The following is a 15,918-nucleotide window of genomic DNA, read 5'->3' as shown; positions in this document are numbered from 1 at the left end:
GGCGGGCGGTGGGAGCGGGGGCGGCCCGGCCCTGCCCCGGCCCTGCCCCGGCCCTGCCCCGTCCTGCCCCGTCCTGCTCCGTTCCGCCCTGCCCGGCCCAGCCCAGCCCTGCCCCGGCCCCCCCGAGCCCGGCCCGCCGAGCGGGCAGAGGCACCGCCTGGCCCGGGCCCGTCCCGCCGGCCCGTCCCGCCGCCTCGGGGGCTCCCTGCGCGGAGCCGCCCCGGCCCCTCGCCATGGCCAGCGTGTCCTACCACATCTCCAGCCTGCTGGAGAAGATGACCTCCACCGACAAGGACTTCAGGTGCGGCAGCAGGGCGGGCCCCGCGGGGATGGGCGGCTTCCCCCGGAGGGGTCCCTTCCCCGCGCCGGGCGCAGGCACGGTGCCCCGACCCGCCGGTGTGGGGATGCTTCTGTGTCAGAGCCTTTGATCGCTTGTGTTTGCGGTGTCTCAACCCAGCTGAGCCCTGACTGAGGGGGGAATGTAGAGGAGGCAACGGCGCTCCCTGCCCCTGCCTGGGCTGCTGCCTGATGGAAGTCGAAGGGAGAATGAAAGTCTTGACAGCTGGACTTTAAGTTGTTACTTATTTTGTGTAGCACAAATGCTGAAATACTTCTAGTTTGCTTTTCCGCTAGGTGACATGGTCAGTGCATTGAAAGGGCTGAGAGACCCCGGTTTGGGCAGCTCTGTCCCTGGGTGACAGATGCTGCTGGCCATGCTGGGGCTGCTTTATCAACTATTTCTGTGTGATGGGAAAATGTGCCTCCCTAACAGGACTAAGATGCTTTTGTTCTCTTTGTTTATGTCAGCAGAAAAGTTGACAACTTTTTAGGGTTGGGGCCAGTGGCTCGATGTGTAAGGCACTCTATAAAAAGTAATGAAAACTAACATTTATGAAAGATTTCATCACTGAGTATATTGTTCTCAGGACCAATCTGGAAGGTGATGTTTGTGCCAGCCTTGGTATTTTGAGGTATAAAAGAGAGAGATTAGTAAGAGCCTAAAAGTAGGCTGCTGATGTTTTCATATGTTAAAATAGGTACTTTATAAAGAATTCAGTGATGGTGTAGTTGTACAAACAGTTTGTTCAAAGAACTTACAGTTAACACTCCAAACTAGATGTGCTCCACACAGGTCATGTCACAGACGTATTGCAGGGCCGTTTCCTCCCAGCACATGGCCAAACATGACCCATTGTAGGAGCAGTTTTCTTTTGCTCCCCCTGCACAGATGGATCTGTGTGGGAGATTCTGAGGTCCCGGGGCAGGATGGCAGCAGGCAGCAAGTCCAGAGCTGGCCATGTTGCCATGGAAGGCTGAGCTCAGCCTGTGGCCATAATTGGTCATGCTGGGTGTGCGCAGACAGTGAACTGTGAGTGCAGCTGAAGAGCTCTTGCAGGATCAGAAATAGATTGCACATTGGGAATGTCTTCAGGCACAGTCCCGCTGCTTTCCCACCCCAGGGTCCAGGCTGGCTTTGGAACACCACAGCAGTCCTTCGTCCCAGATGTACCTCATTGCTGCTCAGGAATGGGCTTACAGATTGAAGCTCCAAATGTTGCCTTGCACATGAGAGCTCTTATGTGCTGAAGGAGGGGCATCAGAGCCTAATTGTAAAAGGAGGTGTCATTTTGTAAGGAGAGGGAATGGCTCTGTGGATCCTGTTAGACATCCATCCCATGGAGGGCTGACATTAGAAAGCAGCTAATACATGATAGCCACGCTGAGATTTCTCAGATCTTCACACTCCTATACCAGCAACTTTTGCATTTCCTGCTCCCAAGAAAATAGATACTTTACAGAATTTCTTAATATCCATTTTGTCATTGTCCCTGTCAGAAAACTGACTAACAGTCAGCTGGGTGTTTGTTTTTCCTTCTAAGCTGGAGTGATAACTACTTGCTTGGTTTTGCTCACAGCAATCTAAATATAGCCTAGGGCACTTCTGAGGTGTAGTTTGCACGGAGTCGTGACTTTATTTTTCATTTTTGAGCATGGTAGGCCTTCTCCATGTGTGGGGTCATACTATCAGTGCTAAATTAGCCAGAAAGAACAAAGCCAGGTATGTTCTTAGACCCCAGAACCGCTTTTCTTAGGCCGGGCAATTAATGAAAAAACCCACCGTGATTTTTTCTGGCATAATTAACCATCTTCATTTAGTTACCGAGAAAAATACACAAGTTGGGTGCCACTTTAAGAGTTTTTGTTTGCCTGACCCCTGTTAGGTATACATCTACTTGTAAGATAATAGTAATTCTCTGTATCTTGCTTTTTAGGACAGTGTGAAGAATGGTAAGTTACTCTTTGACAGTGTGTTTTCATACAAGCACCAATTGCCAACTTCTGTTGTCCCAGGAGATGCAAAGATGATGCCTTTGTGTCTGCACATCAGCCAGTCCACTTTTGTCCTTTGTCCTTTCAGATTTATGGCCACCAACGACCTGATGATAGAACTGCAGAAAGATTCAATAAAACTAGATGAAGACAGCGAGAAAAAAGTTGTGAAAATGCTTTTGAAATTGCTGGAGGACAAAAATGGGGAAGTACAGAACCTTGCTGTCAAGTGGTAAGAGCCTGGGCAGTAACTGCCATGCTTCCTGGCACTAATAAAGCCATTACAGACTACAGAGTATGTGAGAGCAGAGCCTGGCCCTGGGCACTCCCTCAAACCTCCCTTGCAAGGGGCTTTGCCCTCTCTCAGGGCACTGCACTTTCTGTCTTGATACTCACAAGGCGTGAACAGATACCTTTGTAGCAGCAGGAGGTGATTTTGAAATTAGTTCAGTGTTTGTATTATGAACCTTACCATGAAAAGTGGTATCCCTAAGATTTTTCTTCCTCAGAGATAAGCCCAGTTTAAAATGTTGGTCATCAAGCTCCTGGTGTCTCTTGGGCTTTGAAATCCTGTTCTGAGTTTCCCCGTGGTTCTCTCTTTGATAGGGATGGTACTAAACCCTTATGGCATTTCAATTTCAGGTCTGAATCCTCCTCTTCAAGGGCATTTTTCCTTACAGTTTGTAATACACTTGGGTTTTTCCCTGCCTTGACTCCGAGTGCAGCCTGTGCTGTTGCTTTGCCCTGCTCTGTTTCAATATTTTTTTAATCCAAATGAACAAAAGTCCCTCTATTAGTGAATCCTCAGATGAAGGGATCCTGCTGCTGCCATTTTCTTTCCTGTCTCTTTCCCCAGCATGGCTGAGAGTGTTCAGTCTAAAAATGCCATGGAATGGCTCAGTTCACCCCAGGGCTCCAGAAAGGTGGGCCATTTAAAGACAAATTTAGGTTTCTCTGTTTTTCCTTCTGTGGATCCTATTTGTATTCCCTTCTTTTTAACCACATGCTGCTTCTATCTCTATCCTTTCTCTGTAACCCTTAGCCCTTTCTTTTTGATTCCCACGGTCCTGACATTTTCTGCCCCTGCTCCTGTCTCTGCCTGCTTTGGGCTTGCTTATTCTGATTTTCAAAGTGAAACAGTTGGGCACTGAGCAGAGGACCGACTTCTTAGCCTGTTTATCTCTGATTGTATCAGCAGTAAGTCCATACTCACTGTGATCTCTCATCCATCCAGAATGTGATCATGAAGAGGCCTCAAAATGGAACCAGGAATATTTCCTTTCCATGCTTAAGGAGGTACTTACAGCAGTTAACGTCCAGTCAGTCATTCTCAGGCAGGTGGCCAGGATCTCTAAGAAGGAGAAATGTGATGGTTTGAAGGACACAGGCCCTTCATCCTGACTGGCTTCTCCTCCTACAGCCTGGGCCCGCTGGTTGGCAAAGTGAAGGAGTACCAGGTGGAGACCATCGTGGACACGCTGTGTACAAACATGCTGTCAGACAAGGAGCAGCTGCGGGACATCTCCAGCATTGGCCTCAAAACCGTCATCTCTGAGCTGCCACCGGCTTCCACAGGTACACTGCCTCTCCCTGCTGGAGGAACAGGGAATCCCAGCTTTTGGGAAACGGGAAAATGTGGAGTTCAGAGCATAAAAGTTACCAATTCCTTACTTACCTGCCAGAGGACAACTAGTGAAATACAGAGGAGAGACAGTAGAAGCTGAGGTACCAACGTGATGAAAGATGGCATGAAATGAAAACTTGAGCAGTGTTTGGAACTACTTATCCCAAAAACACAGCAGGGGATACCTGAGGTTCCTGGGGACAGGAGTTTCCTCTGCAGCCATCTCATGTATCTGTCCTGATAGGTCTCCTAGGGGGGGATTTCTTTTTTCAATGTAGGAGGCATTGAATGGTTCCCAGCAGCAAAAAGTCTCCTTTTTAACTGATAGCAGCGTAAAATCTCTCTCTTGCAGGCTCCACCATGACAGCAAATGTGTGCAAAAAGATCACAGCCCAGCTGACGGGAGCCATTGGCAAGCAGGAGGATGTGTCTGTGCAGCTGGAAGCTCTTGACATCCTGTCAGATATGCTGAGCAGGTACCAGAGCATTTCCTTCTGGAGCTGTGCATAGCAGGGGGCTGCAGGGATGTGTCTGCTTTTGATTTCTTTATTTCCCTAATCTTACTACTGGGACTTAAAAACACAGTATTTGGGTTGGCTGCCCCTGGGGAATATCTTAGCAGAGCAGGTCCCCAGTGGGGACAAGAGACAACATGCTGAGCCCTTCTGTGGTTGGGAATGGCAGTGCCACTGGTGATGGATCCCACAGGGGCCCACCTCACACAAACACGGGAGGGCGAGGGCAAAGCAGGGAGGTTTATTTTAGCCCTGTGATCCGATCACACATGCATTTTTTTTCCTGGCTGCCTCTCTTTCTCTTGTTGCATAAGTCAGAGTGACAGTGTCATATGTCATCTGCATGCAGGAAATTATTGACAAACCTCCAGGTCATCCAGAAGGACATATCAAAAACCCCTCCGTCATGGAGACAAATAGCCTCTCCCTGTGCTTTACAGAACAAGTCAATGTTCAGACCAAAATGCAAACCCCAGCCTTCTCCCCCTCCCCACAATGAGCACGAAGTCTCCGTAGCTGAAGGATTTTTACATTTGTTGCTGCCAAGAAGGCTTTTTCTCTGAGGCTTGGACTTTCAACTTCTCCTTTGTTCTGTTGATTGCAGACTGGGGGGAGCACTCTACTCATTCCATTCCTCAATCCTGACCTGTCTCCTGCCCCAGCTGACGAGCCCCAGGTTGGCAGTACGTAAACGGGCCATCACTGCCTTGGGGCATCTAGTCTTGACCTGCAGTGGAAACATCTTCTCAGAGCTCACAGAGCATCTGCTGGCTGAGCTGAAGAGGAATGAGTCTACATCTACCACCAGGACATACATTCAGTGTGTGGCTGGCATCAGCAGGCAGGCTGGGCACCGCATAGGTATGGTGAGCAGCTTGAAATGGCACTGGGAAATGTACGTGCATTTTAGAGCAGCTCCTCTTAGTGGTAAAAGAAGAGTACTCACTGTTCCTAAAGTATTGGTGGCTTGTGCTTTGCAATTCCCTCCGTGATCCTGGCCTGGCTCTCTGATCTCCTCTTGGAAGGGAGGAGACACCAGAGTATCTCTCTGGCTGCCCTTCTGTAGCAACTTCACCTCAAGATCTTGCAGTGCTTCCTTGGTCTGAATTAACACCTCTGTGAATTAGGTCAGTTGATTCACCCCATTTTAAATGAGAGGAGAAATGGAGGGCAGCATACTGTATTACTTGCCTAAAAGATCTGTCTAAAAGAGCTGAGATCGGGTTCTAGAAGATCTCTAATCACAGCTCTTCCCATGACTGAAATGCCAACAAGGGGCTGCAGACAGGGAGCAGTGGTTAGCTTATGAAGATCAGCATGGCTGGTTTTGGTGGGCTGCTGGCTCCTTGCCCATGAGGTCCAGGCCAGGAAGGAAGGAAGTGGCAGGTGGAGGAGCTGTCAGCTGCTTGGGTGAGTGAAGGCTGGAAGGGTTTTTCACTGCTGCTTGCTTTGTCTTTCCCAGGAGAGCACCTGGAGAGGATCGTCCCTCTGATCGTTCAGTACTGTGAGGTGGACGATGACGAGCTGCGGGAGTACTGCTTCCAGGCCTTCGAGTCCTTCCTGAGGAGGTGTGTGCCCTCGGGGCACCTCTGCCCTCCAGTGCAGCCGTGTCCTCCGGGGAAACACCGACCCTTTCAGCAGGAGGGGAGGGCCTTGCTGCATGTGTTCCTGTGGCAGTGACAGTTCATGTATGAAATCTCTTCTGCACAGGCAGGGTTGGGCTGGAGTTATGAGCTGCTTTACCTCAACATGTGAGGGTGTCCTTCTGTATTGGTTTTGCAGGAGTGGGAGTTTCCTTTGTCCTTGGAGGGTTCCTCAGCCAGAGGGAACTGCCTCACTCCTGGTCCGTGGAGGGAGCTGGAGGCAGGAAGGAGGCTGAGGCAGAAGAGCTGCTGAGCTGCAGCTCTCCAGCTGTTTGGTCAAACATTTACTGCTTGGAAAAGGAGCCCTGCAGAGCTGCTGAGGTGTTCTTCCAGGGAGGATTCCACCAGGGGGTGAAGGCAATTGATTTATTTTTCCTTATAGAAATCATTGCATCCTCCCAAGGAGAATGTGGCTTTGCTTTGTGCACAGCAGGAAGGAGCATCTCTGGTTTAACTCATGTTAACAAAATGTTCAAATGGTCTATGAAGCACTTTCAGATCCTTTTGAGATTAATTGTATTATTTGGGTATTTAAACCAGCTTAGTCTTTGATTAACTCTTAGGATTTTTATTTGTCCTGATAGATGCCCAAAGGAAATCGACCCTCACATCCCGAGTGTGATGGGGCTGTGTCTGAAGTACATCACCTTTGACCCAAACTACAACTATGACAATGAGGAGGAAGAGGAAGAGATGATGGAAACTGAAAATGGAGAGGATGAAGAGCAAGGTGCCTGCTTGTGAGGATGGCTGTGCTCAGCAGAACACAGGGTTAACATTTCTCCCCTTCCTGCTTTCTCCTGCTGGAGAGGGCAGCTCTGAGGATCAAGTGATCCTCTAGCTCTGGTTTTATCATAATGGTGCACCTTGTTTTCCACTGTGTTGTTCCTAGAAAGCGATGATGAGTACAGTGACGATGACGACATCAGCTGGAAGGTCCGCAGGGCTGCGGCCAAGTGCCTGGAGGCCGTTGTCAGCAGCAGGCACGATCTCCTGCAGGACTTCTACAGAACTCTTTCCCCAGCCTTGATAAACAGGTTCAAAGAGAGGGAGGAGAATGTCAAAGCTGACATCTTCAGTGCTTACATCTCCTTGCTGAAGCAAACGCTGCCCACCCAGAGCTGGCTGCACACTTCCGATGCCTCTGGCAAGGGTGACGCTCCCCTGACGATGCTTCGGAACCAGGTGTGTGAGCAGGTGACCTGAGTTAAATCACAAAGCACTGAGGACAAGCAGCTACTGATGATTGTGCCGAGAGCAATCCTGAGAATGTGGCTAATGGAAGGAGCCCTGGGGCAGGCAGCCAGGGGAGAGCAGATCCAGGGGGCCGGCTGTTTACTGTCTGTCTCCTGCTGTTCCCGGGGAGAGAGTGCTGAGGGAGTGCAGGAGCAGGGGGGCACAGCTGGCACTGTCCCTCTGCCAGCTGCTGGCATCTGTGTCCAGGCTGAGGCAGGTTGGTCTCTGGCTGAAGGGTCAGGCTGCTGCTTTACTGGTATTGCAGCTGCTGCTCGGGAAACTCATTGAATAAACTGTTGTAGAAATGCACCAGAGTGAGTCCTGGAGAGCAGTTAGGATGACTGAGGTGTCCCTTTGTCCCTTGCTTCTTCAAACTGCAGGTCCCCAACATTGTCAAGGCCTTGCACAAGCAGCTCAAAGAAAAGAGCATCAAATCAAGACAGGGTTGTTTCAGCCTCCTGACAGAACTGGCCAATGTTCTTCCTGGTTGCCTGGCAGATCACATCCCTGCACTCGTCCCTGGTAAGCTTGTCTATGGTCTGGGAAGAAGGAGCAGGGTTGGCAAAATCCATTCCAAACACATGTGCTCCTTGTGGATATGCTGAACAGCTCCCAGACTAATCCTGGCTTCTGTCTGCACTGTAAGCCAGGATAAGAACATCAGGTTCATTTCCAGTCCCCTGAATAGATGTTTTTGGGAGTGCCTATTCCAGCTTCCTTTGAAAGCAGCTGGAATGAGATCAGAAACACAAGTGACATTTTCTTTTATAAAATCCAGTGGCATTTAAAAAAATTCTTTATGTTGGCTGATTATTGAATTTGCAGCAGCAACATTTTTGTCTGAGCTCTCCTGGCTGTGGACTCATGAAGCATCCCACTGCTGGAGGGCTCAGGTCCTGCCTTCATTTTTGGTGTGACTGTATAGTGGATATGAGAAAAGTCTCCTGTGACTGTCCCTGGCTGGATCCACCTCCCTCTTTAGGAAAAACACAACATCAGTCCTGTTGTCTCCTTTGCACAGGTATTGTTTTCTCCCTGGCGGATAAATCCAGCTCGTCCAACATGCGGATCGACACACTGTCCTTCCTCCACGTCCTTCTCTGCAACCACCAGCCGGAGGTGTTTCACCCTCATATCAAGAGCCTGTTGCCTCCTGTTGTGACCTGCATTGGAGACCCGTTTTATAAGATCATGTCAGAAGCTCTGCTGGTAACTCAGCAGCTTGTGAAAGTTATCAGGCCTTTGGACAAATCTTGCACTTTTGATGCCAAGCCCTTTGTGAAGGACCTTTTCTCTGGTACTCTGAAGCGGCTGAAGGCAGCTGACATCGACCAGGAGGTGAAGGAACGTGCCATCTCCTGCATGGGACAAATCATTTACAGCCTGGGAGACCATTTAAGCACTGATCTCCAGCCAACTTTGAAGATATTTCTGGAGAGGCTCAAAAATGAAATCACCAGACTGACAACAGTCAAAGCATTAACCTTAATTGCTAGTTCTCCACTTAAAATAGATTTGAGACCCATTCTAGGGGAAGGTATCCCCATTCTAGCTTCCTTCTTGAGAAAGAATCAACGTGCCTTGAAACTGAGCACTTTGACTGCTCTGGACATCCTGGTGAAGAACTACAGCGACAGCCTCAAGCCTGCCATGATCGAGTCTGTGCTAACAGAGCTCCCTGCCTTAATTACTGAGAATGACATGCACGTGTCCCAGGTGGCCATCATGTTCCTCACGACTTTGGCAAAGGTTTATCCATCCTGCATCTCCAAGATCAGCGGCTCAGTCCTCGCTGAAATCTTTCAGCTTGTCCACTCACCTTTGCTTCAAGGAGGGGCTCTGAATGCCATCATCGCCTTCTTCCAGGCACTGGTCCTGACGAAGGCAGCCAGCACGGGTTACCCCGAGCTGATGAAGCAGCTGACAGCACCCGTTTACTCCTCGGGTTCGGCCGGGGCCTCGCTGACGTTGCACAAACAGGCGTATCACTCCGTCGCAAAGTGCGTGGCAGCGCTGTCCTCGGCCTGCCCGAAGGAGGCCCCTGTGACAGTGAACCAGTTTGTTCAGGATGTGAAAAGCCCCAAGTCCAGTCCTGCTGTTCAAGTGCTGGCTTTCCTCTCCCTGGCAGAGATGGGCCGTACCACAAACCTCAGTGCTCACAGGGAGCTCAGAACTGTCATCCTGGAAGCGTTTGCTTCCACCAGTGAAGAGGTGAAATCCGCTGCCTCCTACGCGCTGGGGAACGTCAGCGTTGGGAATCTGAAGGAGTATCTGCCCTTCATGCTGAAGGAGATCGGAAGCCAGCCCAAGCGACAGTACCTGCTGCTGCACTCCCTGAAGGAAGTCATCAGCTCCTCCCCGGCCGACAGCCTCACGCCTTACGTGGAGGATATCTGGGCTCTGCTCTTCAAGCACTGCGAGTGCACAGAGGAAGGGACACGCAACGTGGTGGCAGAATGCCTGGGGAAGCTGACCTTGGTGAACCCTGCTGAGCTGCTGCCCCGGCTGAGGAAACAGCTGTCAGCAGGTAACGGGGATGGCGATGGCCAGAGGGGGGAAATGCTGCCATTGCTGGAAATTCCTCTTGTAAACTGCTGGTGGGTACAACAGGGAGCAAAGCCAGGCAGAGAGGCGAGCAGGAAATGAAGGATCTCTGCAGGGGGGATCAGAGGTGCACTGGTCTGCACAGGGACAGGAGGGTCTTGGGAACAGGGACTGCATGTGGAGATTGTGCAGGAGCAGATTTAAACACAGAGTTGTTAAGACAAATGCTCTGTTCTCTTAACCTCTTCAACGTGTGTGTAACCCGACTAAGAGCAGAATATGTGCTGCAGAGTTACAGCAGTGACTTTGTCAGTTGGTCTTTCACTGTTTTTCTTCCCCCCTTCATCGCAGGCTCTCCACATGCCCGGAGCACCGTGGTCACTGCCATCAAGTTCACAGTTGCAGACCAGCCTCAGCCCATCGATGCTCTCCTGAAAGGCTGCATAGGTAGGGTGGTGTGTGACAGCAGTGTGAGCAGTGTGAGGCGGGGGTGTGAAAGGTTGGGCATCGTTAGCAGCTCGGGGATTTTTCACTCCTGTGTGAACCTCATCTAGTCCTGTTAGTTTTGATCTGTATTCCTCTGCTTTTGAGATGACAGAGCAACACTGTCTTGTGAGTCCTTGTTAAATGCTCTGATGCCTTGCTCTTGGGCATAGTGTATTGTTTTTTAGGGAGCTTAAGTTCCTTCTGTATTTAAACTCAGACTTCAAGCTCCTCACAACAAGGATCTTGAAAAGTACAACCTATATGGAAAGGGTCTTATATCTAGGGAGCCCACACATTGGATCTGCTGTATGGAACTGGGCCTTCTGTTTCAGAGAAGATCTGAGCAAGAAGGAAACCGAAAACCAACTTCCTTGAATACTAAAGGTGCTGATTTGACTTTAGGGTGAGGTAGCTAGAAACACAGTTTGGTTTTATGCCCAAATGCAGGACAGTCATGTTTTTTCTATTTACTGTATCCCAAATGGAGGGAGGGAAAGCATCTCCAATGGCTCTGTTAAGAGTGTGCCACTGGAGTTATTTTACCATAGGTGCTTCCATAACCAGCCTTCTTGAAATATACCCTGATATACTTTCAAAATCCTTTAAAAACACTGCAGCAGGACTGACTGGTACATTCTTACTCCACAGGTGACTTCTTACAAACTCTGCAAGATCCAGACCTGAACGTTCGCCGCGTGGCTTTAGCCCTGTTTAATTCTGCTGCTCACAACAAACCTTCTTTGATCCGGGATTTACTGAACATGGTCCTGCCCAGCCTGTACAGCGAAACGAAGGTCCGAAGGGAGCTCATCCGGGAGGTAGGTCCAAAGGGAGCTCACCCATGAGGTGAATGGGCTTGGCTGGGTGCCACACACGGTGACTTGCTGCCTGTGCAGGTGAGATGGAGCTGTTGCCCTGTCTGCTCTTAGGTCACACCACTGTTGTTTGTCTTGGTTAAGGTAGAAATGGGGCCATTCAAGCACACAGTGGACGATGGCCTTGATGTGAGGAAAGCTGCTTTTGAGTGCATGTACACCCTGCTGGAAAGCTGCCTGGACCAGCTGGACATCTACGAGTACCTGAACCATGTGGAGGATGGGCTAAAGGATCACTATGATATTCGGGTCAGTGCTGTGCCCTAACTAATGTAATTTCCTCTGGGGGCCTGGCCTGCAACTGAGATGTGTGTCCCCACAGCAGTGTGCCCCTGCCATGCCATTTCCTATTCCCTGCAACTGCTGCAGCCTTTCATGATTGTCTGGCTCTGATTTGACCGTAGTGGCCTTGACAAGACACCCCTGGTGTAGCTGGCTTTGTAGGAAATGTACCAAAGTCTAAAGTTTCTTCTGCCTTTAAACAGATGATTGTCATTTGTTCAGAGGGACCAGTGACACTATATTGGCTGCTGGCCTCACATCTGGATAGGAAGCACGACATCCTTTTCCAATGTGATTTGCTTTACCCCAGCTCAGAGGCAGGCACAGCCCCATGCTGAGCGGTGCCGTTTGTCCCCATGGCCCTGTGCAGACACCTGTAGCACTGCACACACCAGGCCCAGCTGCGGCTCCGGCCTGCTGGCTGCCAGGGCTGCATTTCCAGTATCACCAAAGCTCTGCCCCAAGCCCCTGGCACAAGTGCAGAGGAGCACACGACAGTGTGGGTACAGCCTGGCCTGTCAGCAGGGTGGGCCCAGCTCTGAGCCAACCCGTGTCTCTCCGTCCTGCCCAGATGCTGACGTTCATCATGCTGGCGCGGCTCTCCGTGCTCTGCCCCAGCGCTGTCCTGCAGCGGCTCGAGCGCCTGATCGAGCCCCTCCGGGCAACCTGCTCCACCAAGGTAAGAGCTGGAACATGCAAGGGGCTGGGGCAGGTCCTGCCCAAAGCCACCTCTGCTCCCAGCCCTCTCCCTCACTGCTGCTGAGCCACCCACTCCTCTCATTTCCCCAGCTGTAAAATACTCTGCTGGTCTCTGCTGCCGTGTTGGTTCTGTGCCTGAACCAGCTTTTCTAAACGCCAACTGCAAACAGGGCTTTGGATTTGCAGGTGAAAGCAGGTTCAGTGAAGCAGGAGTTTGAGAAGCAGGATGAGCTGAAGCGCTCAGCCATGAGGGCAGTGGCTGCTCTCCTGACCATCCCCGAGGTGGAGAAAAGTCCAGTGATGGCAGAGTTTTCATCCCAGATCAGATCCAGTCCTGAAATGGCATCACTGTTTGAGAGCATTCAGAAAGATTCTGCTTCCCTCTCCATCTCAGAGTCAATGGACATGAGCTAAGATGTGTTTCCCCCATTGCCCTCCTGCCCTTGCAATGCCCCAGCCAGAGACACCAGCTGGGTCGGGGGGGAACGAAGGCCATTGAGCCACTCCTGCCACAGCCATGTGCAAGTCCCTGGGCAGCCCCAGGAGAAACTGCCTGGAACCAGCGGCACTTGCATCAGACACCTCGTGGATCAGGGGAACACATCCTCATCTAGGGGAGGGGCTGAAAGATGAGCAGTCCCACTTCTCAGCAAGTTTTAAGGGGTACACAAAGCAACTGCAATTGAGTGTGGTTCCATGAACAATGGAAACTACTTCCTGATATATTCCTTGCTGCAGTACAAAAAAATATAGCTTTAAATGGTTTTTTAATGACTGCACATGCACTTTCTACCCCAAATTGCCCAAGAATGTATTTACAGTGTTTCCCTAAATAACATGACTAAAAACTGAAGTCATGTCTTTAGTGATGAGCACCACTCCCACAGGCCTTTTGGGGAAGGAGACTTGCCCCAGCCAAGCTGCGGGAGCTGCATGGGGCAGGGGGGTTACCTAGCCCCCCAGGCTTCCTCCTGGGGCTCCATAGTTTGGCATTTGGGCAATACAAAGCTTTCTAGCTTGGCTTCCGTTTTTACAGTTTTGACTGCAAAATACCTCAAGTGTCTCCTCCAAGGGACAATTAGTGACTATCTCAGTGACAAACCCTGCTCTAAGCTCTGCTGTGCACCAATGCTGGCTTCTTCTCCCCTTGGAGCACCTCGGTGTTGTCACCAGTCATGAGGGCACCAACCTACTGATCCTGGTCACAGATCAGCAGGAGGCACCTGTAGGAGTGCTGGTGGTCTGTGTTAATGTCACAGGGGTGAGAGGTGGCAGGCAGGAGCCAGAGGTGCAAACACTCAATCCACAGTGGCTGCTGTGCTCAAATCCTGCTTTGTGCAGGAGAAAATGCCTTAAGGGACAGAGAATGTTAACAGCCAACTAGAGGACAAGGCCACCAAGACACACTGGGGCTGTGGCCATGGACCTGCCCTACGCTTCCTTTTCTCCTCTTCTGACAGGGTGGTTGATGTGAAAGTATTTACAGTGCTGTGTGAAAGGACAGCTATTTTCGAATGGTATAAAAATAAAATACACTTGTGAAGCTGCACGCCCTGAGTTCACTGACCATCACGCTGACACTGCACCTCGCTGTGCGAGTGCCCCGAGACAGCCAGGCCGGGCTGCTGCCCCTGCTCTGCCCACGCAAAACAGCACCCGAGTTGGACTGACACTTTATTAAATACACCTGGCTGCAGAGCCTGGTTACTCGTTCTCCTCGCTGCGCAGTCTGGCATTGGGGTTGGTGATCTTGATGGCGAGCTGTGCTGCTCTCTCCACGATCACCTTCCTGTTCTTGGAGGACACGTTGTGGGCTATCTCTGCACAGTACGACCTGTCAGAGACAGATGGCATGTCAGGTTCAGCTCCAGCAGAGCTGAGAGCCAAGGCAAAGCCCTCTGGTTCTGTCCCACCACAGCAAAGCCCCCCAGACATCCCGCTGGCACTGCTTGGACGCAGCCAAGCACAGGGGCATCGATGCACAGGAACTGAACCACACAATTTCCACCCCTTGATCCAACCTGACCTGTCTGGCCTGAAGCAGAAGCTCCACTATAGAACACAGCCCTTCTTGCGAATGACTGAGTCCCAGATAGCTGTTAATGGTGTTGCTTACTGCTCTTATTGCTTTGTAGTGAAAGCAACAACAGAAGCAGACTCAGTCCTAGGTCTGACCTGGAGCCCCAGTTCTGACCATGGTCACCAGTGACATACCACAGCCCTGTTCGCCATTGTTATGTCTATTTTTACCAGGGGTATGAGTTTTACAGCCCTAAGGCCCCTCTGTGCACCCACACCAGCAGCACTGAGGAAACCACAATGGCATCTGTGCTCTTGAAAGCAACAACCTCCCTTGTGTCCCCCCGACTGCTCTGCCTCTCCCAGGTGGGAGCACACAGGCCCCACACACTCACTTGTTGCTCATCATCAGCACTTCCAGCTCTTTGACATTGTGGACCAGGAACTTTCTGAAGCCTGTAGGCAGCATGTGCTTCGTCTTCTTATTGCTGCCGTAGCCAATGTTGGGCATCAGGATCTGCCCCTTGAAGCGCCGGCGCACTCTGTTGTCGATGCCCCTCGGTTTGCGCCAGTTGCGCTGCAGAAACGCACAGATCACTTACACAACGAGATCAGCCTGAACGCCCCTGCCCGAGGGCTAACACCCTTGCCTGCCCCGAGGCACTGGCTCCAGCCAAGAGCGGGGGCCCCGCAGGCCCTCACTGCCCGGCTGCTGCTGCCCTTCCCTTCACCACCATCTCAAAGGCACCCCCGCAGTTCTCGGGGACTGGTAGCGACTGCTCACCTTGATCTTGACATAGCGGTCGGACTGGTGCCGGATGAACTTCTTGGTCCTCTTCTTGACGATCTTGGGTTTCACGAGAGGCCTGAGGGCAGGCATGGTGGCTGCGGGACACAGAGCGGGGTGAGCGGGGAGCGCGGCCGGGCGCGGCGCGGCTCCCCGTGCAGCGCGTGTTGCAGACTGTCTTCCCCCGCGGGCCACGCCGGGCCGGCGAGGGAATGGGTCTTCATCTGCTGTGGCTCTGCCTCCCGCCTCCGAAGCTGGCAGAGCACTGGGAGCTCTCCAGATGCGATCCTGGGAGGTGTCGCGGTGTCATCGTCCCCCCCGATGGCCCTGACTGGAGCCCGGCGCCGCGCACCGAAGCCAGACGGGCGAGGGCTGCTCGTGGAGAACAGCGACCGACACCCGCTGGCGCCGAACACGCCGGGCCCGGCCCAAAGGCTCGGCCGGGCCCGTGACCGAGCGCTGAGGGTGCTCCGCCGCCCGGGCAGGGCTGCGGGTCAGGCCTCAGGCAGGCAGAGTCCCGGCCCTGCGGGGGCCGGTTCCCGCGCCCCAGGGAAAGGTGAAGCGGAGGGAAGGGGAGGGGGGCGGGCGGTCCGTGCCGTAAGCCCCGGGCCGGTTGGGTCCCGGCTGGCCTCGGATGGTCCCAGCTGGTCCCAGCTGGCCCCGGATGGCCGCGGATGCCCGACCCGCACTCACCGGTGCCGATGGCGCGTCCGCCGCGGGCCCCGCCGAGAGAGGGAGGAGCCCCACGCGCAGCGGCTTATGGGATACGCGGGAGGTCCTGGCAGCTGCGTGACGCGCCAAGGCCGCGCGGAGCGGGCACCGGGCACCGGCGGGGCCCAGACCACCGCCGAGAGTTGGAACCGGGCAGGCTCTGTTC

The 15,918-nt window shown here is 52.3% G+C and overlaps 2 protein-coding genes and 1 non-coding gene across 3 annotated transcripts; 1 reads left to right on the top strand and 2 right to left on the bottom strand.

Annotated features, from left to right (window-relative positions):
- The first annotated feature begins 88 nt into the window (after positions 1-88).
- Positions 89-13,784, top strand: LOC135420086 (cullin-associated NEDD8-dissociated protein 1-like). The gene is made up of 15 exons (XM_064667080.1): positions 89-301; positions 2,420-2,563; positions 3,752-3,906; positions 4,308-4,431; positions 5,075-5,331; positions 5,933-6,038; positions 6,698-6,843; positions 7,006-7,298; positions 7,730-7,871; positions 8,371-9,876; positions 10,245-10,340; positions 11,028-11,201; positions 11,343-11,503; positions 12,108-12,215; positions 12,422-13,784. Exons 1-15 carry the CDS (start codon positions 234-236, stop codon positions 12,647-12,649), a joined length of 3,708 nt encoding a protein of 1,235 aa, XP_064523150.1. The 5' UTR covers positions 89-233; the 3' UTR covers positions 12,650-13,784.
- Positions 13,785-13,896: 112 nt separating this feature from the next.
- Positions 13,897-15,894, bottom strand: RPL32 (ribosomal protein L32). The gene is made up of 4 exons (XM_064667105.1): positions 15,735-15,894; positions 15,039-15,139; positions 14,650-14,831; positions 13,897-14,069 (listed from the first exon to the last, which is right to left on the bottom strand). The coding sequence occupies exons 2-4, from the start codon at positions 15,132-15,134 to the stop codon at positions 13,940-13,942; spliced, it is 408 nt and encodes a 135-aa protein (XP_064523175.1). The 5' UTR covers positions 15,135-15,139; positions 15,735-15,894; the 3' UTR covers positions 13,897-13,939.
- LOC135420561 (small nucleolar RNA SNORA7) lies at positions 15,204-15,339 on the bottom strand. The gene has a single exon (XR_010433599.1). It is a non-coding gene; the product is annotated as a small nucleolar RNA SNORA7 (small nucleolar RNA).
- Positions 15,895-15,918: the final 24 nt, after the last annotated feature.

Source organism: Pseudopipra pipra, chromosome 11 (genome assembly GCF_036250125.1).
Source record: "Pseudopipra pipra isolate bDixPip1 chromosome 11, bDixPip1.hap1, whole genome shotgun sequence".
Classification (NCBI taxonomy): Eukaryota; Metazoa; Chordata; class Aves; order Passeriformes; family Pipridae; genus Pseudopipra; species Pseudopipra pipra.
This window is presented reverse-complemented; position numbering and strand designations above follow the sequence as displayed.

What these genes read in the sequence shown, in the direction of transcription:
- LOC135420086 (XM_064667080.1), top strand. Translation starts at nt 234, where the DNA reads ATGGCCAGCGTGTCCTACCACATCTCCAGCCTGCTGGAGAAGATGACC. An exon ending in CTGTCAGATATGCTGAGCAG is followed by an intron (nt 4,432 to 5,074) that starts GTACCAGAGCAT and finishes TGTTGATTGCAG; the next exon opens with ACTGGGGGGAGCACTCTACT. An exon ending in TCTCCTGAAAGGCTGCATAG is followed by an intron (nt 10,341 to 11,027) that starts GTAGGGTGGTGT and finishes CTTACTCCACAG; the next exon opens with GTGACTTCTTACAAACTCTG.
- RPL32 (XM_064667105.1), bottom strand. Translation starts at nt 15,134, where the DNA reads ATGCCTGCCCTCAGGCCTCTCGTGAAACCCAAGATCGTCAAGAAGAGG. An exon ending in ACCGCTATGTCAAGATCAAG is followed by an intron (nt 14,832 to 15,038) that starts GTGAGCAGTCGC and finishes GCGTTTCTGCAG; the next exon opens with CGCAACTGGCGCAAACCGAG. An exon ending in GTGCTGATGATGAGCAACAA is followed by an intron (nt 14,070 to 14,649) that starts GTGAGTGTGTGG and finishes TGTCTCTGACAG; the next exon opens with GTCGTACTGTGCAGAGATAG.